Raw genomic sequence first — 25,960 nt, 5'->3', positions numbered from 1 at the left:
GCGTATCTCCCCCTAAGACTCCACTCTCCATCGTATTCTTCCCTCCATTCTCTCTCTCTCTCTCTCTCTCTCTCTCCTCTTCTTCCGTTCTTTCTCTCTCCTGATCCAGTCTTTCACTCTCTTCCCTTCCGACTCTCTCCTCTCTCTCTTTCTTTCTTCCTATCCATTACTCTATCAATACTTCCTTTCCCCCCTACCTATAGGTCATTCATTCTTTCATTCTTTCAGTCAATTCATTAATTCTTTCCCCTCCCCCTTACCTCCCCGTCCGTCGCGCCATCCCTCTCTCTCCCGACCGGTTCTCCATCCTTTCCATTCAACTCCTTGTCCGGTCGCATCCATCCTCCCTCTCCCCCCTCCGGTCCCCCTCAATAATCAATCTTCCGACCACCTGCTGTCCCACGATGCCTCCTTACGAATTGCGATCTGGCGGGGATGTCAAGAACAAGAAGCAGAGTGTCGCCGACCTCAAATATCGTCGTCTTACCGAGCTTAACACCCGTCTGAAGGAGGATCTTGACCGTCCTCGGGTGAAGGTCTCCGAGGCTGCTCTTTCGTATGTTTTTCTTCTTTTCCTTACTTCTTCCTTCCAATCCATTTATTGACTCTGTCGCTAACTAATTCCAGCTTGATCAACTACTGCAACAACACGCGCGACTTTATGGTACCGTCCGTATGGGGCCAGGTTTGTCCTCCTCCACCACCACCACCACCACCACCACCACCACCGCTGTCATACTAACACATATCAGGTCGACAAGCGTGAGGATCCCTACGCTCCCCAACAGCAGGGCGGCTGCTGCACGGTCATGTAATGCCGTTCATGTCCATTTCACCTCCGATCGGCTGTCCACCGCCGATTCATTGATATCCCTATCGCGATGACTTCTACTTAATCTTTCTTCTTCTTCCTCCTCCTCCTCTTTCTTCCTTTTCGTTCATGTCTTTTCTCGGCTTTCCTCCATAATGGCAGTCCCGTGTGGTGTTTTAAGGAAAATGCGCGATGTCAGGCTCAGACCACCGAAGGCGCGCTGGCCTGCATACTTCGGGACGCGACAATCAAGACATGACGATTATTAATTTTCTTTGGATTACACTAATGTGTTCTTTGGATTACACTAATGTGTTCTTCTGGATTGCACTAATGTGTTTTTCTGGATTACACTAATGTGTGGTTCTTATTTATTTTTTTTTCTTTTCATCTTTCCATTCATGTTCATCTTCTCTTGCCATGTGAAATTATTCTCTGGATTATTACCCTTTCCTTTGTCAGTGACTAGTCAGAATAAATCAGTTAAACCAAGGATCTTGTAATCAGACTGTAACATATCAACGTATAATCACCTGAATCTATTGAGAACGGAGAATAAGCGCACGATGTACGGAGGACTGATATGCACGATGTAGTAATCAACTAACCCGACGCTGACATCATCACACCTTACCTACTTATCCACTCATATTCTACACAATCTCCCTCACACACTATCTCTCTCTCTTTATCCCCCACATCATATAATATACCTACTATATTATATTATAATATATATTATATGATATAAAATGACAACCCAAATCAACAACCCCCGCATAACAATCCAATACTGCACCCAGTGCAAATGGATGTTACGCGCCGCATATGTATGTTCCCTACCCACCTCAAAAACATATCAAAAACACACCCCTCCCCAATCCTATCCTATCATATCATATCATATCCCAATATCCATCCCAACCCCAATAATACTAACAAGAAGGAACGATAGTTCGCCCAAGAACTCCTCTCCACCTTCTCCACCCAACTAGGCGAAGTCGCCCTCGTCCCTGCGACGGGGGGATTGTTCGCCATCACTTTATTCTACTACCCTCTGAAGAACGAGGACCAGTCTGAAGGCCAATCTGAAGGCCAAGAGGGGCAGGGAGCAGTGCAGGAAACGCTCCTCTGGGATAGGAAGCGCGATGGGGGGTTTCCTGGTATGTTTTTTTTTTTTTTATTTCTTCACTCCTTCTACCATGGAAATGATGATATTATTGTTGGTGTTGGTGTTGTTGTTATGATATGTATGGAAAGAAGACTAAGTTAACAATATAAACAGAGGTCAAAACGCTCAAATCCCTCGTCAGGAACGTGATTGATCCGCAGAGGGATCTGGGGCATACGGATCGAGCGTTGAGGGCCTCTTCTGCTACTGCTACTGCTGCTGGTGATACTACTGCTGGTACAGCTGGTGCCGCTGGTACTACTACCGCATCAGCGGAGAAAAAAGAAGAGTGTGCTGATTGTCGGTGATTGATCTTTGGATCTTATTTTCTGTACAAATTGTCATAGCTAGGACTACATATTTTATATCCGATTCATATTCCTATCCTATCCTCGAATACTATCCGTACTTCGATATATATCCAGACAATAACCACAGACGTAGCTAAACGATCAAGTAAGAACCATAAATCAATCAATCTACCAATATAAAAAACCCAATTAATCAATAAAAATAAAAAATAAAATGATATAAATAGAATAAATAAATAAAGGAATACTCCAAAATCAATCAGTCCAAAAGACTAGCCTAATATCCCTCCTCAACGCCATTCACGCCCCCTCTAATTTAATCGGTGTTCCCGTCCTGTCCTATCCAATCCTTAGTATCCTATCATATCCAATCCAATCCTATACCCAGTTCACGCAAATAATCCAATCCTTGAACACGTCCCTCACAGAGGCCACACATCTCCTCATTTTGAAAATGCCGATATCGATAGCGTAGCATAGCATAGCATATCATATCATATCCACTGTTCAGCTGTCCGTCACTGTCACTCAGGTGTCACTGATCAAACTCCCCAATCCCATATCGTACACGGGGATCAATCAGCAATCAATTGCATCACCTCCAACCAAAAGTGTAGCGAAAGAAAGAAAGAAAAATAAATAAATAAATAAAAAGAAGAATGTAGAAAGGAAGAAAACTCCTATCTCCCACCAACACTCCAGCCGAGTATCGCAAATCGCAAACACAATTCTCCAGCCTGACCATGAAGCAAGCAAGTAAACCCCAATGTATCGTGACGAGTTCATAAGCTGAATGTAAAATAATCCCCATTCATGGCTTCGTTATTTTCCAGTCATTGCTTTTTTTTCTTTTTCTTTTTTTTTTTTTTTTCTAGTGGCTTTCTTTTTGTAGTGATTTTTTTTTTAGTCTTCCTGACTGTCCTGGTTGATAGAATCCAACGAACGCCCTGATAACCTGAAGATATAGCCCAGGGTAGGTAATAAAGCCGAGGTAGGTAGGTATTCAAAAGAAATAGAGGAAGAAGAAGAGCAAAAAGAAGAAGAAGAATAGTCACGACTCCCCGCTCAGCTCATGCTGCGGCGAATGATGTGGCCTCCGACGCCAAAACGCCAACCGCAGCCGACTCCGCCGCTTCATCAGTCGTCGGGGCGACGTCTCGCCGCTGGGGGTTCATCCGGCGGCGGGCCGTGGCTCCCCGTCGGCGTCGCGGAGAGGGTCGGGCTGCCGCTGCCGCCGTGCTCGGGGTCCATCCCTGAGGGAGGGATGCACAGGCCTTCTGGGCTCGGGCCCTTGCCGGTGTCTTCGGCCTGCGAGTGCGAGGTGTGGCTGTCGCCGGACTGGAAGTTACTGCCGTCGCGGTCGGATACGGTGTACTGGATGGAGGACTCGGGGTGGGCGCTGCTGAAGTCGCTGTCGTCGGGCTCTGCGCTGTCTGGGGCGTGGGCTTTGTCGTCGCCGTATTCGCTGAGGAAGCTGGTTGCGTTGGTGGCTGGGGAGATGGGTGTCATGGCGTTGCTGTAGGTGCTCAGGCTGTGGGTTCGGGTGCAACTGTTGCGCTGCGAGTTGGATGGTGGGGCGCGGCCGGATGAGTTTGTGTTGGCGTGGTGGCGGCGGTAGCTTGGTGGGCCATTTCGGGAGCTGTTGGCGCGTTCTCCACTCTCTTCTTCGAGGGAAAAGTCGCGTGTGCTGGACGGTGCATGGTGGTCGTACCCTGTTGGGGGCATGTCGGTGTGGCAGACCGCGGCCATGACGCCTGGGTCGCCCAAGGGAAGGCCCCCTTCCACTGCTTGTGCGCTCCGCCGTGGGGACGCGCCTGCGATGGAAACCATGGTGAGGTCCGGGACCGCGCTGGACGACTTGCGCGATGCTGGAAGGGAGCTCCCGGTGATGTCCATCGCCGGGCCCGGCGTATCCGGCGACACGACCGGCTTGATCGTGTTCTCGTTGATGTTGCCGGGAGAGCGCGAGACCACGGAGGACCTGGCGGACCCGAAATAATCACTAGCATCATCCCCACCAGCGGGGCATGCTCGGTCCGGCGTATGTGGGGCAGTGCTCTTCTTGGAAGACCTCCGGTCGACCGCCACCTGCGGGCTCGTGGAGCGCGGGGAGATGCGTTGGTCCGCCCGACAGGGTTCCTCCAGGGACAGCTTCCTCTTCTCCAGTTCGGCCAGGCACTGCCACTTGGCGTGGTTGGTCCGGGTGTGCTCGACGGTGAAGCGCATCTGCGGGAGGATGTGTGTGACGCCCTCGAAGAGCGGAAGCGCGAAGATAGTCATGAATCCCATCTGCCCGGTCGCCAGTTTGAAGATATTCCCCAGTTCCGGGGGCCCGCCGAACAGAGCGGTCTCCATCCCGACTTCCTGCTCCATCTCGCCCTGGTGGGCGAACTCTTCCTGCAGGATCTGAGTCCACTTCTCCGCCACGGCCCACGGTCGTGAAACGTTGCTAATGTCGGCACACTTGATCAGCAGCCCGCAGACGAGGGTCTTGTACATATCGAGATCTTGCGGCTTCCAGCCATCGACAGTCCGGTTGTTATCGACGAACTTCTCCTGCAGTGACCCGAGCCGCTCCATGAATTTCTGATGCACCCCCATGTCTGTCGCCAAGATGGAGCTGATCAGGAGCTTGCGAAGTTGCCGATCCTTAAAGGCGGCCGGCCAGTAACGGCGCAGGATCTGAGAGAACGCAGCGCAGTGGAAGGCCTCCAGGACCGAGTTGTCATTATATAATTGGGCGAGCGGGGCGTTGAGCTTGACCAGGAAAAAGTTGTTGACACCCGGGTGGCCGACGTCGTGGCCAATCGCCGATATCAGCAGAGTCAGGGTGTCGAAGGGGGTGAGAAGGGATGCGATCGGGCTTTTTGACTCGACATCTTGGGGGATATCTTCATACGGCGGCAGCGCACCGATGTGCAGGAGGAAGCAGAAGATGGACTGCAACACGTCGATGGCATGTCGGAAGTTGTGGTAGAGGACGAAGGAATTGTAAGAGGCGCGACACGCAAGGAGAAATGTTCGGAGTTCGCCTGATCGATCTGGTCAGCCAGCCAGCCAACAATGCAACTCGACGGTGCCATTACTTACCAGGAGGGAGCCTCCAGTCCTCCAGATCGGGGATTGTAAAAGCATGCTGGAGCATCTCGAAAGCGCCCAGCACAAGTTCATCGTCGGAAAACTCATGGGCCGTGAATTCCCACTTCCCGATCTGCTCCTTGACGACTTGCACGCGTTCCGGGGTAACATCCAACTCCCTGTTCCGCCGTTAGCCTGCGAAATGATACCACGGATAGGCGATGCATACCGGTCTTGGAACTCTTCAATGGTCTCCTCGGGGTTGCAGATACCTTTCATCAGTTTGGAAACCCTGCTGGGATCAGTATACAATTCTGAGGCGGACTCAACCGTGACGCCGGGGGAAAGGCCTACATTGCTTCGCGGAGATAAGAATACGGTTGCTCGGCACTGACGCCGACCCACGAGTGTTTTCGGAGTTTCTTCTTCGACAAAAAGCGAGACTGTTCTTTGACGGCCGATTTGTGGGCTCGATAAACGTGGACGGTCAGACCTTGTACCCGGTCTCGAACCAACGGAGCGGATATAACGTCGACGGCACCGGCATCGAGGCATTTGGAGATGTGCTGGGGGGCGGGAATCCCCCCTTGGGGAAATGGCTGGGCCATGGGGGCGCTGGTGGGAGATAGAGAGCGAGTAGGGGGTGCGCGCAGGATGGCTACCGGGATGATGAGATTCGCCGACTCTTGGACTTGAATATCGGCCGACAAGCCGGAAAGGAGGTTCAAGTCGTACGACCCGACGGATTGCGTGGAGAAGGTGAACCCGCGACGCATGGACGACGGGGACGGCGGCGACATATCGGACCACGAACCGCGACTGCTCTTGCGTCGCGCAAGGCCGGGCTCTTCCGTGTTGAGGTCGACATCGAAGAAAGCCAAAATGGGGGTGCAGTTCACGTGCGCCCGGTCACTGATTTCAGCCAGGGTCGTCGCGAGGGATGGGCCAGCATAACAGAGGTATACTACGACGGGTTAGCGCACCGCGCGAAGGGGAGAAGGGGGCAAGGAGACGCACTCCGCTTGCTGACTTCCAACAGGAGCTCCACATCCTCCCGTAGTGACTCTGGTTCGTCCGGTAGTAGGAAATCGCTAGCTGATGAGGCTGCCGAGGCATCCGACGACCTCTGGTACACCCATCGCTCGGATGTAACGCGATGATCGATATAGACGGCAGAGCATTCGACCGGATCCATGATGCCGGTTGGATCTGGGACGCCCATGAAATGAAGACACTCGGCTCCAACGGGAGGTGACGGGTCAGAAGCGAGAGAAGGAAAGATGTAGTTGATCTAGAATCGGTCTCATAAGGCTGCTACGGGTTGAACAGGGGGATGCCGGGGGTCGGGCCGGCGTAGACAATCGGAGACGGAGGCGAATGACTGGCAGCGGGTAAAGGAGAGACCTAGGGTATGTCTAACTGCAATCAGCGACTCGGGTTCGATTGAGGGATAGACGATGCAGGCGACGCAGATAGGGAGGTAGGAGACGAGCGCAACGATGGTCGGCCGGGACAGTCGGGGTTGAGGTGGACGGCAAGCAACCAGAGAACAGCCAGAACCAGAACGGAGGACGATCGCAGCAGACCAGACGCGCAAACCTCGGCGTGTTGGCCGCAACGGCGATGGAGACTGAGCTGTCTGTTGCGAGTTGTCGCTCCGGCGCCCAATCCACTGGCCCAGACCTCCCGAACCTTGTAGCGCACGTTGGTCTCCCACGTCCACGGTCTGCGACCGCCACACACGCCGTCGGTGGACACGGGGGCCAACTCACCGTCGGGATGAAGACGGGAGAAAGGATCGATCGGAAATCAAAAAGTCGAAGAGCATCCAGAGCTCTCGTGTAGTCCAACGACTACTTAGCAACGTGGTCACGGCCAACCTAGTCTCTCCACCGGGGCGAATGGTGCCCGAGAATCTAAGTGAGCCGGCGGGCGCAAGTGTCCCCACGGTGACGAAATCGCCTCGACCAACCGGGGGGGGGGGGGGGGGGGGAGGAATAGAAGCAATGAGACTGAGGTGCAGAGTCTCAGGAAGTCATGGTGGGCCACCGATAGGGCCGAAGGAGAAGTTGTGATGACACAAGACAAGGGAGGTGGAGAGGGAGGAAGTGATTCGATCGGGGGGGATTTGGTGGTGGCACGGGCGGAGGAAGGTCGGGGTGGTGGTTGTAGGGAGGAGATCTTGGAAGGCAAAAATGGGAGAGAGAAAAAATAAAAATAAAAATAAAAAAGAAAAAAAGGTTTATAAAAAAAAAGAGAGAGAGAGAGAGAGAGAGTAAGGGGATGAGACCCGACTGGTTGACCCAGATGAAGGAGAGAAAGAAGAGACACAGAAGAAATCAATCCCGGGGGACCCAATAAATTCCAGCGGGCGAGGGTCAGTCGAGGATTGACAGACTCGAGAGAAGATATACCGTCGAATCGATCGAGGGAAGGAAGAAGAGGGGGCAAAAGCCGAGAGAGAGAGAGGAAAGATGACGACGGTGGTGGTGAGACAAAGGAGAGGGAAAAAAAAAAGAGGGAAAGACGAGGATAGAAGGAGGGAAAAGAGAGAATCACAGATAATAATCTAGAAAAAATATACTAATCATCAAGAGGTTCCAAGTCAGAAGAAAGAAGGAAAGAAAGTGTCAAGGAAAGGAGGAAGCTAAATCCAGGAGAGTGGTTGTAAAAGGGAGAAAAAAAAAGTGGAGGGCGATGGAAGAGATGGAGAGAGAGAGAGAGAGAGAGAGAGAGAGAGGGAGGGAGAAAATCACGTATAGCTGAAGAGTGGAGATGCAGTTCGTTATGGAAGCAAGGATCCAAATAATAGAATAATCGAGTCAAATCAAACAATAAAAAAGAATTAATAGATAGAAAGAATAGAAAAGAGTATCATAAGTAATTGAGTTGAAGAGTTCTGGCTGTTCGACTGGACTTTTCTTCCAACCTTCCAGAAGGTCGCGGCACGGCTGCGGGCGTCGTCAGAGACTCGGCGGTATTCCCCTTACCGAACTCTCTTATCTGGTCAGTCTCTTTCTACCTGCTAAGACTCGATTGTGAGTCAATATCGATACAGGTCTGTATCTGGAATACTGGATCGATCCAGTCTATTCAATGGATCGATTCGACTATTATTCGATGATCGATTATGTAGGATATTATCTATATCTGAATCTTCGAGGGATCTTACGGATACCGGTAATACAGCCACCTGTAAGGAAAGGGGCTAGAACCTCGACGGATCGAAACATATATAATATTTTATTATTACTCCTGATAATCATAATGGTAACAATAATGATCACAACTCTACATTGATCATACTAGATAGAAGAAAAATCAACACAGAAAACAAAAGTATTAAAAGATTGAATCAACCAAAGAATCAAGAATAAAAATCAAAGAGTACAACAGTAAAGAAAAAAGAAAGATAAAGTGAGCGGAGAAAAGTGGAGTCCAATGACGCTTAAGCAAGCGATCTCATTAGTTTCCTTTTCAGCCCCGGCGGCTTTTCCAGAAGAAATGGCGAGAATGATGTGGACGCCAGAGTGACATGCCGTGTGATTGGAGTATCTGTCTTACAGTAAGATACCTACTTAGTACTTCGTACGGGTAGGAGAGTACCGCATCGTAAGGTTCTCGTAGGATCCCCGCGTTTTACACTGAATCTCATTGTCGAGTCGATTCTTTCTTCGAGTCAAGGTTATGCCATGCTTATGAACCGCCACTAGTTCATTAGAAGTCCGGTACGATCTGAAGATCGGAATTATCATATTATGGTAAGATTATTTTAGATTATACTAATTCTGATAAAATAGAATATCAACGGATAACTATCCACTACTATCCATGTGTAACTATCACTCTTAACTGTTGAAGAATTCTCCAAGGTGGCAATGGCAATGGCAACCACCTTGACGTCGACACCTCAACCCACTACCCATCCACCCATCTATCATTCCTACCACAATTAGGAAATCATTAGTCATACCAATGTCATGATCTCACTGAGACCACCGTGGCGATGCCCCAATGCCCCCCTCCGCCCGTAAGGTTAGCAGCGACAGGGATCGGGGAAGACACCACCACACCTTGTATCGTATTAACCTTGGTTTGTATATTATCTAAATAATAACCACAGTATCATACATCTGTATAAAAATAAGCACAACTCCCAATACCCTGACAGTAACCCCACAAACAACAAAGCCAATTCCCTACCTGTAAATAATATCAGGAAATATTGAAGAAGCATCCGGGTATTTCCTGCAAGGATAGCACCTAATTGTTCTAGAATACTATACTACTGGGAAGGTCGAGAGATACTAACGGACAATCAACCAATCACCACCAAACGGAAATATTGATGCTCGTTTTCGTTTTCCGCTTTCGGTGGTCAGTCACGAGTCCTACTGTAGTTCCCCGGCTACTTTCAATCTCCTGCCTGTTCAGTAATCTCTACTGTATAGAATTAAACCATTGATACCATATATATATTGTATATTTGATTTATTTAGTCATTTTATTCGAATATATACAGCTTATCATATACCTACAAGCATCCCCCAACTATACCACCACCCCCCCAAAGTATAATCCCATACACCGTGCCACCCCCCCTGCACGCAACCCTGTCGAAAAGACTCAAACCTGGTCAGGTCCGACTGAACTCCGGTGTCAGATGTTGCACGGATATAACTACTAACTAACTAGGTAATTGATTCCGCGGTGGAGTCTAGATCGTCTCTTTCTTGCTCTTTCTTTCTTTTCTTTCTTTCTTTCTTCCATACAATCCATCCACCCAGCTACCGACGCCCCTACCGATACCTCTACCGATACCTCGCCTAGGCTATACTTCGGCACTGGGCTGAATGAGTAAATCAAGCTAGGCTCCTACATATCTACCCACCCTCCTTCCATGTACATAGATAATATACTATACTGCACTACACTACACTACGCCCTTACCCCGCATTCATTCACCCCAAGCCTGCCTGCAAACCTGGTTGACAAACTGCAAACCTGCAGCTAGCTCGTGTGATGGGGGTGGGATATTCACAATCGTAATGTAATGGTGTAATGGATTCTGCATTGCTTTGAAATTCAGAATGGAATGAAAACGCCGGCCCCGCTCCGCTGGGGTCTTGGGTCCGCACCGCCATCCCCAGGGGGCTGTGCTTGGTCTGAGTGTACCGTCATGTGTAGTTCAAAAGCCGAGGATAAGAAAAATCTACATAGATAATAAATTGATAGAAAGAAAGAATAAAGTCGTTTAGAGTTCGAGGTGAAGTCAAGTCAAGCAGAAGTACATGGAAAGCAGAGGGTTGGTCAACTAGGGCATGGGCATATAGAAAACAAATGGAAAGCCCTGTGATTGAAGAAGAAAAATAAAAAAAAGATAATATAAAATAACGCTGTTGGCAAATCCAAAACCCCATTTTTAAATGCCAGAACGGTCCCAACAAGAAAAAAAAAAAAAAAAAGAAAAGAAAAGATATTTATCATACATCTCCGGATTATTCGGATTATTCTAAGCAACAGGAAACAAAAAGAAAGATAAGACACGTGCTTCAGCCATACCGCTCACGAAAGAAGGTTTTTCAACGATGGACTAGCACTGGCCCCGGATCCCCCACTGGGCGCAGTGGTGCCAGGATGCCGACCAATACTCATCGGGCCTGCCGGGCCGCCATCCTCTAGTTTGGTGGGGGGCGTCATCCCTCGGGGGTCGATGCGCGCTTGCGAGACCGGTGGAGACCGCGTCGGCGCGTTGAGAACCCGGTCCACGGAATAAACACGTGGCGGTCCACCGTTCAGAGCACTCAGCGAATGCTGAGGGGAATGCCGCACCATTGTTGCCTGCACATCCGGTGGAGACACTGACGGCGGATACGGTCGAGGCCCCGCCGAGTGGGAGATGCGGGGCGATGGCATAGCCACCGGCCCGTAGGGGCTTTGATGCGTGGCATAAGCTTGGTGTGGAGGTGGTGGATGCGCCGCGGTGGAGAAATGTGGCAGAGAAGCATGGCGGGGAGGGCTCGGCTGATATCCATTCATATGGTGCGTTGGCGCTGGTGGCGGCGGCGGGACACCACCACGGTAACCAGGAGCCGGCATGCCATTGCGCAGTTTGTTGTCTCCAAAGTCACTCGGGCGTTGCTCGTATCCGGGATACCACTCCGGTCGACCGTGAGGTGGGCCAATCGGTTGCGGGAGAGTTTGCGGCGGGTGGGCGTGGGAACCGAACGGATGGCTGGGATATTCAGGAAGTCGAGGAGCGGGCAAGACCGGTCGCGGGGCCGAGTAGGGAGACGGTCGAGGTTCCGGAGACGGCTGGGGCGGCGCCGTGATCTTTTTGAGATGGCATTTGTGACATTCGTACATGGGCGGGCCCAGTGCGTCGGCGGGGCTGTAATCCCCGTTCAGCTTGGCGAGGGGATGCTGCGAAGGGTTGCGATGGAGGTATGGTGGGCTTCCGCCGATCCCGTTCAGCAGAGGCGCTCTATGGTCAAGCATGCCGGCCCGTCGCGAGTTCTCGATGGGCCACCATCGGGGGCTGTAGGCGGTGGTACAGCGAGCACACTTCCTGGTCACGTCCGCGCCGGGGGTGGGAAGCGCGGTCTGACTCTCAGTATCGATCATCATCGGATCCGGAGCACCATCGGGGGATGTTCTCGCATTCTTGACATCATCTCTCGCGGTCGCAGGTAGCGTGGCGGTGCCATTGGCGGTGGAAGTCCGCTTGTGTCCGGAAGACGACGCGTTTTGGTGTGAATGCACCGCCCGCCGGGTGGCTCGACTCAGGGACGTGTCCGCCTGCTTGTAAGTCTCCGCAAAGCGCTTGAGGGCGTTGGTGCCCTTCTCCTCGGTCGGTTCACCAATGGCATGGACCGGCGACGAGACCGAGTGGTGGGGACACCAGATACCCGCCGCGGCCACGCCCGTCTCCTCTCCGAGCCGCACGCTTTGGACGGTATCTTTTCTCGAGTTTTTGACCGGGGTGATATCAAAACCGAATGGGTATTGCGCTTGATGCGCACAGCCCACATGGAATCGAGCGTTGCATCCGCTGAAATGGCACGGAACGCATGCACCCTTGTTGGACTTGCAGATCTTGCACGTCTCGCGGAATCGGTCCATGGGAATTTGGGCAAACCCTTCAGCAGGCTCCAGTTCTTTCGAGTTGCCGAACTTGATCTCTGGCGTCCAGACCGCACACATGACATGGACCCAGTTATTCCCGGCCGTCCTCTTCAGCGGTTCTCGGGGGCCGATCGGCTTGCCCACGGCCTCCTGCCGCTGACGGTAGAGCTTGATGGCCTCGTTGACCATCTCCTTCTCGAGACGCTCCTTCTCGCGGTCTCGTTCCGACTTCTTGCGGTGCGTGGACTTCGGGGCTTCCATCAGCTCGTGCTCAGTCCAGGCGACCGGACATAGAACGCATTCGTAGCAAGTCGAGATCATCGGGTTTCGATCGTTGGAGCACATGTCGCACAGCCACTTGGCACAGTTTCTCTCCGGGCTCACACCGTAGCAGCTCCGGTGGACGGTCAGGCGACAGTCCCGGCAAGACAGGTGCTGATCCCCCAACGGCTCCATCTGGTTGCAGATGGCACAGGGCAGTGTCTTGGCCCGGGGGGGATCCGGAACAATCGGCGGCGGAGGCCCGGGGGCCTTCTCTGGGGGCGGCTTCTTCTTCGGCGCCGGTTCCACCGACGTGGCCGTCGAGGTTGCTGCGCTGTCTTTCTCAGGAGCACTTCGCTTTTTCTTGTTGGGTTCCTGCTGCTGTGGCTGCTGCGGCGGCGGCTGCTGCTGTTGTTGTTGCTGTTGCACTTGAGGGTTCACGTTCACCGGAACCCCGATTGATGCGGCGGTTGCGGCCGTGGCACTGTTGATGCTGATCGGGGTCTCGGTGGAAACGAGGAGCTGCGTCAAAAGCTCCTCGTCGACGCGCCGGCGCCACGATTTGTTACCGCTCTGCGCGATCTTCTTGGCCACCTCGTCCACGCTTTCCCACTGGATCCCATACTTCCGCCACAGCAACGCACAGCGCAAGCAAAGGGCGACGTTGAGCGGTGGTCCTTTGTCCTTCTTCGACGAGGGCTCGCTCGGCGTCGTCGTACCGGGCGGTATACCGGGGGCACGTCGCCACTGCCGCGACGACCGCGTGGAACAGAATTTGCACTGGAATCCACGCTTGATTGCGGCGGCTTTGTCGTTGTCGTATGCAGAGTCGTCGTTATCGTCGGCCACGTCATCCACAAGCTTCGCGGAGCTGTGCCGCCGGGCTTCCTTCTTGCCTCGCCGTCCTTCGTAGTTGCCCCATATTTGTCGCCCGCGGGGCGACTTCTTCCACATGTAATAGAATCGCACGATCTGATAATGCGGCACCGTTCCGACGTGTCTCGACACATACCGCAGTTCCGATCCGTACTTCGCAACCCCCTGTTCAAACGCTTTCACCTCCTCGGGACGCAAATAGGGTTCTTTAAGATCTTTGTGCTTGTGGACCTGCTTGAGCTTCGCGAGGGCGGCGTCGGCGTTGAAGCTGTTGGAGTAGAGAAGTTCCAGAGCTTTATCCAAGAAGTTGGTGGAGTAATCCTCCACCCCCAAGCTCGGTGCCAGTGCCTTGGCCCGCGTCATGTACTCGTCCATGAACTTTTCTCGGTCCTCCGGGCTGAGCTCCGCACCCGGCGCATCATCCTCCCCGCGGGACGGGATCTGGGATGCCGTGGGCATTTTGAACAATAGCTCAGCGGTGCGAGTGGGCTTGCCGTTGATGAGGACAGGCTCGTCCTCGCCTCGTCGAATGAAACCGGGAGGTTCATCCATGACCCAGTTCGGCCGATTTGCCTTTTCCTTCTTGGCCGCTTCAATCGCCGCAAGGGCCTCCTTGGACAGCCTGGAATCCTTGCGGCTTCCGGAGCTTCGCATGTATTTCTTCTTGATATCGAGCGGCTTGACGTACTCCACCGGGCGACCGTGCCAAGGGACAACGACCGCCTGGTGCCGAGGCCCCAACCGGGAGCTGGCGCGCGGATAGATCCGGTCATCGTAATCCAGCGCATCCTCGACTCGGCAGTGAATGCCCAGGTAGCGATACGGCCACATCCGGGCCTGGGCAGTCTGCTCCTCGGTAGCGGGGCGAACGGCCTCTTCCTGGACCGGGACCGGAGTGCTGGCGGCCGTACCGTTGACCACCGCTTTCGGATCCTCCTCCTCTTCTTCGATGACCTCTTCTTCGGGCTCTGGCGGCTGACTTTCCCCGAGAATCGGGGTATTCCGGGCCTCCAGCTTCCGCTCCTGGGCTCGGCTGCATGCTGCGCAGGCCCAAGCAAACCCTCGGGCGGGCTTCTTCGTTAACACGGGTCGCACGCAGTACATGTGGTACGTATCATGGCACACCGCGCAGTCCACGGAATCGGTGCTAGAATGACGTTAGCAACAAACACAGCCGCGCGTGCTTTGGGTTCAGGCATTAAAAGCATCCGTACCTGGCCGCATACAAGCTACAGCGCTTGCAAGTCTTCACAGCACTCGTCAACTCCTTGCGTCTCCCAATTTCCACCAGGACGAATTTCCATCGCTCATCGAGAACCTTCTTGACATTGCCGGGGACGTTGATCACTTTCTTCGTCGGAATGACATCGTAGTAGCGGTGGATGTATCGGTCAAACATCTTGTCGAACCAGAAGCTATCCCGGGTCTTGCGGTACTCTTCGAGGTCTCCGATCTCGGAGAGGTGCGATATTTGGCATTTCCCACGGAGTGACGACAGAGGGCATGTGTCGGAATGCATGGAGGCGAAGACCAACCGCGTGTCGGCCACCTTGCGTTGGATGTCACGTGGCCGGTAATACCAGTTGACACGCAACGCCTCGATCGGGCCCGAGGGGCGGTCCTTGGAGGGCAGAAACTCCATGATCCGCGCCAAGTAATACGGTTCACCAGGCGGCTCACAAATGAGGTATACGTGGTCTAAATCACTCAGCAACTTCGTCATACGAAAGTATGTAGTGGGGTAAAAAAGAAACAAAGTAACAGAGACAAATCAGAATAAAACGTACCATTCAGGGCAAATGTGGTGCCGTCATCCGCCGTGATCATGCCGTTTTTTAAACGCGCACCGCCCTTCTCAAAGGAGAGCATACTCGAGTCGCTCTGTGCGGGGGACGCGCTGGGGGCCGTGGTGAAAATCTTTTTCGTGACGCTCCCATTTGCGGAGGCGGAGGGGGTGGAGCTGGCGGGCTGTTTGCGTTTTCGCGAATTCGACGAGGTGCTGCCCTCTTCCCCTTTGGCGGAAAATGAAGAAGTCCCAGGGATGGAATCTTTAGCGGCGGGGGATGAACTGGCCCCGTTCACCGCCGGTAGGCTTTTTCGGGAACTGGAGGACGGCGTTGCTTTTTCGCCCTCCGGTTTGGAGCCGTTGACGGTGGCGTTCACCGCCGTCCCGGGAGCAGTGCGCTTCGCGGATTTGGAGGAGGGTTGAGCCACCTCTAGGTCCATGTCGATGTCGCGATCTTCCGCGTAGTTGGGGCGGGGGGCCGCGTTCCGACCTCTCGACCGGGTGCCATAGGGCGCCGGCGTGGTGGAGGAACTCGGCGGCTCCGTAGCCGCTGCCTCTGAAGGCGTGGCGCTGACCGTCATGGGCTGGGACGTGGGCTCATTTACGGTGGTGGAGGGGGCCTCCTGAGTCGTGGATGAATCGGCCGAACCCATCCGCGACGACTGGCCAGGGGTGGGCATGCGACGTTGACCCGCGGCGGCTGTGCTGGAGGGAGACGAGCTGGGCTTCACGTGGTTGTGCGACAGCTTTTGCTGGGGAGGTGACTGATCCGTGGCCATGACCAACCCGCAAGCGCGAGAAAAACAAAAAAAGAAAAAAAGCGAGGAGGGAAAGGAATCCAACCGACGATGAGCAGGGGAGACCAGTTACGATGCACCTCCGAAGTAGGATGCGTGGCTCACAAGATGGCGGGAACACCAAAACCGCCTCGGACGGGGGAGATGCAAAGGTCAGCAACGGGCCGTGACGGGTGAGCGATCCTTCATCAGAATTGGGAATTCACAGGTGGGTGGAGAAGATATCGGGAGGCATTCACCCAAGGAACCCAAGGGATAAGAACACCAAAAAAGGTCGAAAGGCAAAAAGGGAAAATCAATACCTGTGGCGGCACAGGTCCCTCTGGAGTTACAATGTGGCCCACAGGAATGATAGTTCTTCCCGTTGTCTCTTCTCTATCGCCTGTTTTGGTGCGATAAATAATATTTTCTCTCTTGAATTGCAGATTCCCTCAGGGTGCGAAAGGGTCAATGCTGTCGGAATCCCAGAAAGGTCCAGAGGACACAGGAGGAACGGGGGATATCAAGATCGACAACCTTCCGGAAATGACAAGAACAAATGACTAGAGAGAAGGGGGACAAGCCTTTAGCGGCAAATGCAGCGGATAACAGGGCGGAAACCCGATATGGGCGGACCGCAGTAGACAGAGGGTGTGGCGGTGGGGGGGGGGGGGGGGGGGGGGGGGGGGGAAGAGAAATAGAAGGGGAGGGAGAGTGGGGGGAGGGAAAAACAGGACGGAGAGATGAAGAAGGAAGAAGGAGAAAAAGAGGAAGGAGATAAAGAAGTGAAAAGCGAAGAGAAGAGAAGAGAAAGAAGAAAACCGCGGCGGTGGAAGCAAAACAAGAGTCAAGCCACTGGGCCTGTCGGGGGAGAAAGGGTGTGGGCTCTCGTGGGGGGAGTGCAGGAACGATGATTTGAAGACTAAACTAAACTGGTCATTGGAATGGAAGAAGAAAAAGGTGAGGAGCCAGTCAGATGGAGCTAAGACGTTCAGGCGTATAGTAAGTCAGTCAGGGAAATGTAGATGGAGTCGGTCGTAATGGTCGTTGGGGAAGGTCGATGATAGATCCAGGCTCCTCCTCAAAACCCAAAGACGTATCTATCTATCGGAAGGATTTGAGATGATAGACCACGAGGAAGCAAGGAGGATCAAAAGGGCAACTTGGGGACTTGGGAGATTGACCCGATATGGATGGATGGGAGTGGAGAGGTGAAGGGAAAGACCTGGGGGGGGGAGGTCACGAAGAAGAAGAAAAGGAAGAAAGGTGAAAGGGAGGGAGAAAGAAAAGAAGAAGAAGAGCAAGACGACGAAGAGAAGAGAGGAAGAAGAGAAGAAGAAAGAGAGAGAGAGAGAGGGTTGAAGAAGAAGAGATGAGAAGAATCAGGAAGACCGTCTAGGATGCCGACCAGTCCACGTCCTCGTCGCCCCTAGTCCCGATGGGTTAATATGACGGATCCTCCACCAAGAAAGACCAGAGATAATTACTTCTTACTTACATCCTACAATCTTCCCCTTGGTTCCCAATGGGCTGGATCTCCAAGGTTGAGAGGCTCTCTTGGTACTGGGTTAGGCTGACTCCTGCAGCGGTACGGAGAACAATGAGGATTCTTCTTCCTTTCTTTCCATTCGTACTTATTTTCTCATTATTATTGATATTATTGAATATTATTCTTCTCTTTTCGTACTATCTACCATAAGTACAGACTCCCTTGCTCTACAACTCATCCACACTTCTCCCCTGTTGGATGATCTACGTAGTGATGGTTTTAGTGGAAATACTAAGATTTGGGTTTTAATACTGGCCGGGGTTGGTCGTTAAGAAGGGGGAAGAGGGGGAGGGGAGGGAAGATGGGGGGATTCGCGATTGTGTGGGCCGCACACCCGATGCGAAGATTGACGATGCGTATCAATGGTAATGGGGACAAGGGAGAGGGAGGGGGGAAGGAGCTCCATTTATGGATATAAGGTGGACGGTGGAGGGGGCAAAATGGGAGTCGATATCTGGTAGGGGGGATACCAGGAACATGGGAATGATAAATGGAAAGTACTAGGTGGACTGGAATGCTCAATACGCTCTATTGGATTATTTAAGGTGTGCTCGAAGATCGCCCATTAATGTCCGAAAGGAAGACAGCTTAGGTATTGGAATGAAGAGATGCGAAGAGAGAGAAAAGAAAGGAAGGAAAAGAGGGAAATTCCCACCCAACCAGGTTTGTCATAAGATCAGGAAACCAAATCAAAAGAAATAGAGAAAGAGAATGGAGACACGAAGATTAGTTAGCTTGTGGCAGGAATTTTGTCACGTAGGGCAGCGTTATGCGCGTTGGATCGGAAATCCATAACGCCAAGTCTCCTCCAAATGACCATGGAACAGTATTTACTTTAGCTGAGCTTTTTGACAACCCACGCAAGTCTACAATATTGAGGATAGGCTGGCTTGATTTCCTGAGAAGCATACAACTTGGTATACTCACATCAATATCTACGACATCAGAGACGAACACGGTCATCATTCGGAACTGTACCTCGATAACTAGTGGTACCACATAACTCCCATTCGGAGATACTTCGACACTAGGATACGGCTGCGCCAGTCATGTCGGCAATCGTATCGTTCCATCGTTATTTTCCATGTTCATTTCCCCCTTATAGCTATACTCGAGTCTTCTTATAGGAACAACCAAATTAAAAGACCACAATCTCCAATATAGAAGGACTGCGTGGCAGAAAGCCAGGCAACTAGGGTCATGACATACATTGGCTGATGTAATACGACTGGTGTAACAGCTGTCAATGATATAAGGTAACGATCGTAGCGAAAAACAGATGAATATATATATTACGAGGCAACAGTCCATTCTCATGCAAATCTATGTGTGAAGCGGTTCTGTACGACCGCAGCCGATCTGGACGGGACGGGATGGACGGAATGATATTATGCCAGCCTGAGGATGGAAAAATGCACTGAAAATGGAAAGGTCCCAAGCTGAGAACGACTGAAAAGTCAAACTCGGTTCCATGCATCACACCTATAAAGGAGGAAAGCGACTAATATTCCAAAAGAAGTGGGGAAATCCTGGAAGGAAAAGGAAAATCAAATGGGAAAAAAGGGAAAAAAGGAAAAAAAGAAAAGGGAGCAACAAGGCGCGAGCCATGGACAGGTTAACCCTTCCCTTGACCTACAAAATACTAAACGAACTAAGAGACTAGTGGATGATTAGAGGCTACACAGTAGATCTTTAGGTGGGCAATCCAATCCACCCTCGGTGACCTGGCAGGTTGGGAGTGGTGGTTTCTTTTTCTATGCAACTTCATATCATTCATACCTCGCAAGAGGGAGACCGGGGATGGGGATGGATTTCCAGGGTAATTAGGTTGAGCTAGAACCGATGACCATAATTTTTGAGTTTACCAGTGGGGAGCGATCAAGGTGAGTGATAAGAGAGAGAGAGAGAGAGAGAGAGAATCGAGCAAACCCTGTGAAGACAGACTAGGGGTCTGTCTCCCCGCGAGGGCGGGACCTTACCGTTTCGAGTCGGAGTGCCTTGGCCATCACACTGGTCTCACTCTCCCACCAGGTAAACACAATATAATATCGCTTCAATGATAAAGCCACAAGGTTGACTTTTCCCCATCAGATCTAAGCAATCACTGACATATACTGAGTAGTGTGGTAAGTACCAGGAGTCAGGTTAGCTGCTTCTGCCCATCCCAGCAACAAATCAGACTAAACAACTGTCATGTTGCATCACTTCTTCCATCCCCCAAGCTATCCATCCCATGTTTGAGCGCACTTACGTACCTTGGTTGGGTACTGCTGCGACGAGGATCATATACCGCTGTTCATGTTGGCCAATGGCGGTAGAATGGGTATCTACCTCCGCTGCCCATGATTTGCTGCTCCGCTCCTTGACTCTTTAGTAGAAAGTCGCCACTGCGCATTCCCACTGCACTGCTTTAGTCTGCCTCGTTGACAAACCAGCAATTCTGTCCGCTCAATCCGGGTTCGGGATCGGACTGGCGAGAATTGTGTTCATGGTTCGATCATGACCTCTACCTTTCTTTACCTTGGCCTCCAGATTCAGTGTTTTTGCTGGTGTACAAATCCGGTGTTTAACTCGCTTCTATCTCGGCAAGGCAAAAATCCAACAATAAAAATAGCCTAACTGTCGAATCACGACGAGACTGATAGCTTACGCCAATGATTACTCCCGTTTTAACAACGCTAAGCCATTACTACCTACCTAGATACCGAGTAAGTTTCTACGACAATGACCATCAGCCTCACCGATATTCCATGAGAACAGCCTCGAGTGGCAGTGTATCTGTAAAGCGATGCAACTTGAAACACCACACGATCTAATAAGCTTACGGGCCTGAAAGACTACCGGGGAGGGTGATAGCGTGGTTTTTATTATCCCACCATGTTTGGCGAAGCGCGCGGGAAAAAAAAAAGATCCTCTATATCAAACCGGTGAACAAAACGAACGCGACCAAAAATGGGAGCCTGCATGTTAAGACACGCATCCGTGATGAGATCGAAACATGCTTTTTATCTAGAGTGGATTAAAGTGTGAAACTGTGGTAATTTTGAGTACTCTTTGATCAATATGCCAGCCCACAGCCCTGGACAATCCCACATATTGAAGAGAAGAGGGACTGAGGGAGTGACAATCTTCAAGCTATAATGTCCGTTGGGTTGGGTGGATCTCCCGCGGCAAGTAATCAATTTCTATTCTTTTCCTTTTTTTCTTGGTTCCCCGCCCTTGGAGAGGAAATAAAAAGAAAAAAAGAAAAAAAGGACGGCACCGTTCCCGCCCAATGAGTATTATGTATTACTTTTCATGGTCACTGTCGCCGATGCATCCGTCTTTGGAATTCAAGATACTGTAACTTGTTGAAAACTCCAGGTTCTGCTCTGATTTCTATTTCCAGGGCCTATCCAGGTCCAAGTTCACTAATGCAGTGAACTAGCAAATCGTATGTGAGGGACAGTCCAGTGAGCCTTTTGTGTCAAGGGGTCAAGGGTCAATGGCTAATGTTAATGGGAACTTTGTCATCCACTCGTGTTTTCGGGCGTAGCAGTATCCTACCTACTTAGGCAGGTGGAGAGTCCGTGTCAGGTGACCTGTGGATATCATCGTATCAGCCATTGGGCAAGAATAAGATACTATAAATCCGAGTTATCTTTTGATTTTAATTCTTATTCACTTTAGTAAAAAATAAATATATATATATATATATATATATATATATTTATTTTTCATGTTAACCTGTGGGGGCCATCGCTACTGACGTGTTATGGTAATTGTTGATTATAATGGGGTAGGGAACAGTGGGTGGAAGCGTTGTCTTCGATAACCCTTGCTCAAGGACAACGAAATAGATATGCAGACGGAAAGGAGAAGCGTGGCAGACGGGACCTCTCACGTCAGACTCTTAGAGTCTCTAGTACTTTGTAGTAGGTTGACGGTCGTCCGCCTTGCCGGATCAAAGGATGACTCTGTGGCGACTCTAAGCCTATTAGAGTATCCTCCATGCGTAAAATACCTACCTTAAGGTCAAGTCAAGTATTTGCTCGGTCGCCATATCCAGGATGACAAGGTTAGGTCAAAAGATATTTACTCGTGATGTTTGCATTAATCCTCACCTCCTCCATAGTCCGTAATATGTACACACCCGAACCAAGTAAATTAGTGGGAGACCGTCAACAAATTAGGCAGGTTAGGCAGACCAACCAAGGCGGATCAGCAGGGCTCCGATTAGCGGACGATGAGACGATCCAGGAACGTTTCCGCCGCCCGGATGGTTTGCAGGGTTTGCATCCGGATTTGCATCGTGCAGGGTTGTCCCAGGCCTGAGGCAGGTCTGCCCACGCCCGCTCTCGTTGCCTGAGGCCACAAGCCCGTCTGCCTGGTCTGCCTGGTTGCTGCAGCTTCCCGAAGCGGGCGCAACGCGCCCGCCTTTACCTTGGTTTTGATGAGGGAAAAGAAGGACAACAAGGGGGAAATAAAATATATGGGGGAAAAAAGAGAAAAAGTGAAAGTCCAAGAAACGCCTCTCCAGGACAAGTCATCTTAGCTTTTGACAGTTCACAGTGGCTAGACAGTCCGGTCGAGGGGCATACGCCCAAACAAGTCATATAAACGCACCCCACCACCTCTGACCAAGTGTATATCATTGTGTTGATGAACACTCCCTCAATCACCACCCTCCACCTGTGAAGGGTGATAGATGCCCAAGGAATGTCGCCACAGCCCGGGCAGCCATTCCAGACCCATGGCTTCCAGACCTCCATGGACGTCGCCCGCCAGCAGACCTATGAGGTCCCCTCGTTGGCCGGTCACAAGCGTCACCCCGATCAGGGCCCCGTCGAGTCTCACAAGGCTCCAATCACAAAATACCCCCTCGCTACGACTGCAAATAATGTAGGCAGCCACCGTTCGATCGTCCCGTCGGGCTTTACGCGCGCTTCGGTACTGCCTCCTAAGAGTCGTCTGGTCGCCAGTGAGATTCGTCCCGTGACCGCTAGTGTCTCAAAGGGAGACGGTCACCAGCCGGTAAAGGCAAACGCTTCTGTGGAGGCTCCAGACCCCCGCCAAGCCCCTCATCTGTTTCTGAATGACCGCCGGTATGGGCTGTCGCCGGCGTTGGTGGCCAACTTTGCGGCCCTCGGGGTGAGCAGTATCTACCCGTGGCAGGCATCATGCTTGCTGGAGCCGGGGCTGCTGGAGGGACGGAGACACCTCGTCTATACAGCTCCCACGGGCGGAGGGAAGTCGCTGGTGGCTGATGTCTTGATGCTGAAGCGGATCATTGAGAACCCGACGCGCAAGGCGATCATCGTTCTCCCTTATGTGGCGTTGGTCCAGGAGAAGTTGAAATGGCTGAGACGGATTGTCCAGGGTGTGGAGAAGAATGTAGACGATGCGGACGACCCAGATGTGGAATTGAAACCGTATCATCTGCGTTGGAAGAAATTGCAAAAGTCGATTCGCGTCACTGGCTTTTTTGGTGGTAGCAGAACGTCTGCGTCTTGGGCGGACACTGACATTGCCGTTTGTACGATAGAGAAGGTAGGCTTGATCGAGATATCTACGGGGGGTTCCCTGCTAATTCCTGTCTTTAGGCAAACTCTTTGATCAATTCTGCTGTTGGAGAGCGCAGCATTGGGGACTTGGGTGTGGTCATCTTGGATGAGTTGCACATGCTCGATGATGAGCATCGTGGGTATCTTATTGAGTTGGCTGTCACCAAACTGCTCTTGCTACAGCAAAATATCCAGATCATCGGCATGAGCGCTACTCTTTCTGTATGCTCAGTTTCCATCCGGACCGCTAGAAGCCTTTCTGACATGCACAGAACACCGAACTGTTGGCCGAGTGGATGAATGCGAATTTCTTTATTTCCATGTATCGGCCAATTCCAATAGACGAATACCTCGTCTACGAGAATGCAATATACCCGGCAGCCACCTCGAGGCAGCTGTTCCAGACAATCACTAAATTGAAGACTTCGCCAGCGACGTCTCTGACGGAAACCATGCCTCCACATCGGGTGATCCAACCGTCGACGTTCCGGGAACTCTCCAACCAAATGACAAATTCGATGGTTGCCTTGGCTATCGAGACAGCTGATGCAGGCTATGGCGCGTTGGTGTTTTGCGGTAGCCGACAAGGCTGCCAGATCCATGCCGCTATCATTAGCGAGGCGATGCCGATGCTACCCGCCGTGGACCCAGAGGAATTGGGCAAGCGGCTGGATCTTGTGGCCGATCTGCGTAGTCTCCCGACCGGTCTTGATCCGGTTTTAGAGAAAACACTCCCTCGAGGAGTAGGATTCCACCGTGAGTGGCTGGTTAGATTGCTCGTCTTAACATCTGAATTGATAATGTTTATTTCTAGATGCGGGAATGACTACCGAGGAGCGCGAGTTGATCGCGCAAGCCTATGATCAAGGAGTGCTTAGAGTACTAGTAGCCACATGCAGCCTCGCTGCTGGAGTTAATCTTCCTGCAAGAAGGGTCATCATCAATGGGGGGCGTATGGGCCGGGACCTTGTAGGCCCAGCGATGCTGTAAGACCCCTGCCCATCGGACGGAGGTCTCTAGACTGACTAGCAAAGGCGTCAAATGTGTGGAAGAGCCGGCCGCAAGGGCAAGGATGACTCGGGGGAGACGTATCTCATCTGTGGGAAATCTGACCTGGAAGACGTTTGCGACCTCTTGGAGGCAGACATGCCAGCCATTGAGAGTTGTCTGGCACCGGAGAAAAGAGGTCTCAAGCGGTATGCTTTCCATCAAGGCATGCTCTCAACACATCACTAACGTAGTACAGGGCCCTCTTAGAAGCTATCGCCACCGGACTTGCATCCGGCTACGAAGCCATCAAAGAATACGTAAAATGCACACTTCTCTGTCGAACAGTCGACAAGAAGATAGCGTACGCCTTCATGCATTCCTCTCTGCAAGAACTTACAGAAGAGGGCCTTCTAAACCTCCGCGACGACGAATCCTACGAAGCGACCCGACTCGGCCAGGCCGTGGTTGCATCTGGATTCGCGCCCGAAGACGGCCTGTTCGTCTACGAAGAACTAAAAACAGCATTGCAGGCCTTTGTGATGGACGGCGATCTGCACGTCTTCTACATGTTTACGCCACTACAAGTGGCCATGGCCTCGCCAATCGACTGGCCCATCTTCCGAGACCAACTAGACAACCTCGACGAGAGCGGCCTACGCGCTCTTCAATTCGTAGGCGTCAACCCCGGCTTCGTAAACTCCATGTACGCGTCCCCTCCCCATCCCACACCTCCCCCCTCCCACCCATCACCCCAATTTTTCAATATCAACAAAACTCACAACACAAACAGGGTCCAAACTGGCTCCACCCTCAAAGAAACCACCCCAGAACAAACCAAACAAGCCCGCATCTACCGCCGCGCCTACACAGCCTTCCAACTCCGCGACCTAAGCAACGAAGTCCCCCTCGCATCCATCGCCACCCGCTACCGCATCCCCCGCGGCGCCGTGCAAACCCTCGCCCAACAATGCCACGGCTTCGCAGCAGGCATGGTCAAATTCTGCCAGCGCATGGACTGGGGCATGCTGGCCGCTGTGCTGGACCACATGCGCGACCGCCTCGAAGCAGGCGCCCGCGCTGACCTCCTCGAATTGGCCCAGGTGACGTTTGTGAAAGGGTGGACTGCCCGTCTGCTCCGGGAGAATGGATTCCGGAATTTGAAGGCGCTGGCTGAGGCCGATGCGAAGGATATCGTTCCTGTTTTGACGATGGTATGCGATTGGGACGGCGCAAATGCGAACGACTCGCTAATTGTTCGATAGGTCAACCCGCGCAAAACGCAGAAAAGCCAACTCCACCCGTCAGAGTTGGAGCGGTATTCGAAGAAGTTGCTTGCTAAGGCGGAGATCATTGTTGCTTCGGCGAATAAGTTGTGGGGTGCGTGTCCTTACTTCCTCCCTATCGTATTTTAACACTTGGGGAGGCTGGTACTGACTTGGTTGAAACTATAGATCGGGAAATGCAGCTCGATTTGGATGAATAGGGATGGGGATCTTAGATGCTGATTTTGGAACTTGAGCCTAGCATGGAGGTTTCATTTTGATGGGATTTGGACTTGGTTTTGGCTTGGGTCAAGATATTTATTCCCCTGGCGTTGCTGATCAGCTGTGGGTTTAGGTGCGAGGTCATGGAATACAGCTGCGCAGTGGATAAAGCAGCATGTATACGAGGATATGAATCTCA

The 25,960-nt window shown here is 51.9% G+C and overlaps 6 protein-coding genes across 6 annotated transcripts; 3 read left to right on the top strand and 3 right to left on the bottom strand.

The window, feature by feature from the left end:
* Positions 1 to 130: 130 nt before the first annotated feature.
* P168DRAFT_289731 (guanine nucleotide-binding protein subunit gamma) lies at positions 131 to 1,306 on the top strand. The gene is made up of 3 exons (XM_024837064.1): positions 131 to 556; positions 628 to 685; positions 753 to 1,306. The coding sequence occupies exons 1-3, from the start codon at positions 405 to 407 to the stop codon at positions 813 to 815; spliced, it is 273 nt and encodes a 90-aa protein (XP_024693459.1). The 5' UTR covers positions 131 to 404; the 3' UTR covers positions 816 to 1,306.
* Positions 1,307 to 1,503: 197 nt separating this feature from the next.
* P168DRAFT_326636 (SelT/SelW/SelH family protein) lies at positions 1,504 to 2,364 on the top strand. Its single transcript, XM_024841148.1, has 3 exons — positions 1,504 to 1,641; positions 1,767 to 1,974; positions 2,097 to 2,364. The coding sequence occupies exons 1-3, from the start codon at positions 1,564 to 1,566 to the stop codon at positions 2,288 to 2,290; spliced, it is 480 nt and encodes a 159-aa protein (XP_024693458.1). The 5' UTR covers positions 1,504 to 1,563; the 3' UTR covers positions 2,291 to 2,364.
* Positions 2,365 to 3,267: 903 nt separating this feature from the next.
* pdeB (3',5'-cyclic-nucleotide phosphodiesterase PDE2) lies at positions 3,268 to 6,754 on the bottom strand. The gene is made up of 5 exons (XM_024832759.1): positions 6,389 to 6,754; positions 5,726 to 6,335; positions 5,601 to 5,663; positions 5,384 to 5,550; positions 3,268 to 5,325 (listed from the first exon to the last, which is right to left on the bottom strand). Exons 1-5 carry the CDS (start codon positions 6,591 to 6,593, stop codon positions 3,431 to 3,433), a joined length of 2,940 nt encoding a protein of 979 aa, XP_024693457.1. The 5' UTR covers positions 6,594 to 6,754; the 3' UTR covers positions 3,268 to 3,430.
* A 1,887-nt stretch (positions 6,755 to 8,641) lies between these two features.
* P168DRAFT_140588 (uncharacterized protein) lies at positions 8,642 to 9,016 on the bottom strand. Its single transcript, XM_024832757.1, has 2 exons — positions 8,978 to 9,016; positions 8,642 to 8,926 (listed from the first exon to the last, which is right to left on the bottom strand). The coding sequence occupies exons 1-2, from the start codon at positions 8,980 to 8,982 to the stop codon at positions 8,752 to 8,754; spliced, it is 180 nt and encodes a 59-aa protein (XP_024693456.1). The 5' UTR covers positions 8,983 to 9,016; the 3' UTR covers positions 8,642 to 8,751.
* Positions 9,017 to 10,831: 1,815 nt separating this feature from the next.
* P168DRAFT_289726 (DNA-binding E3 ubiquitin-protein ligase SNT2) lies at positions 10,832 to 14,762 on the bottom strand. Its single transcript, XM_024837063.1, has one exon. It carries the CDS (start codon positions 14,735 to 14,737, stop codon positions 10,937 to 10,939), a length of 3,801 nt encoding a protein of 1,266 aa, XP_024693455.1. The 5' UTR covers positions 14,738 to 14,762; the 3' UTR covers positions 10,832 to 10,936.
* Positions 14,763 to 22,356: 7,594 nt separating this feature from the next.
* P168DRAFT_267609 (DEAD/DEAH box helicase) lies at positions 22,357 to 25,926 on the top strand. Its single transcript, XM_024835051.1, has 9 exons — positions 22,357 to 23,273; positions 23,327 to 23,509; positions 23,560 to 24,043; positions 24,102 to 24,273; positions 24,322 to 24,483; positions 24,534 to 24,980; positions 25,068 to 25,488; positions 25,540 to 25,654; positions 25,729 to 25,926. The coding sequence occupies exons 1-9, from the start codon at positions 22,443 to 22,445 to the stop codon at positions 25,758 to 25,760; spliced, it is 2,847 nt and encodes a 948-aa protein (XP_024693454.1). The 5' UTR covers positions 22,357 to 22,442; the 3' UTR covers positions 25,761 to 25,926.
* The last annotated feature ends 34 nt before the right edge of the window (positions 25,927 to 25,960 follow it).

The sequence above is a fragment of the Aspergillus campestris genome (genome assembly GCF_002847485.1).
Source record: "Aspergillus campestris IBT 28561 chromosome Unknown P168scaffold_5, whole genome shotgun sequence".
Taxonomy (NCBI): Eukaryota; Fungi; Ascomycota; class Eurotiomycetes; order Eurotiales; family Aspergillaceae; genus Aspergillus; species Aspergillus campestris.
The sequence above is the reverse complement of the archived record's forward strand: the minus strand, read 5'-3'. Positions and strand labels throughout refer to the sequence as shown.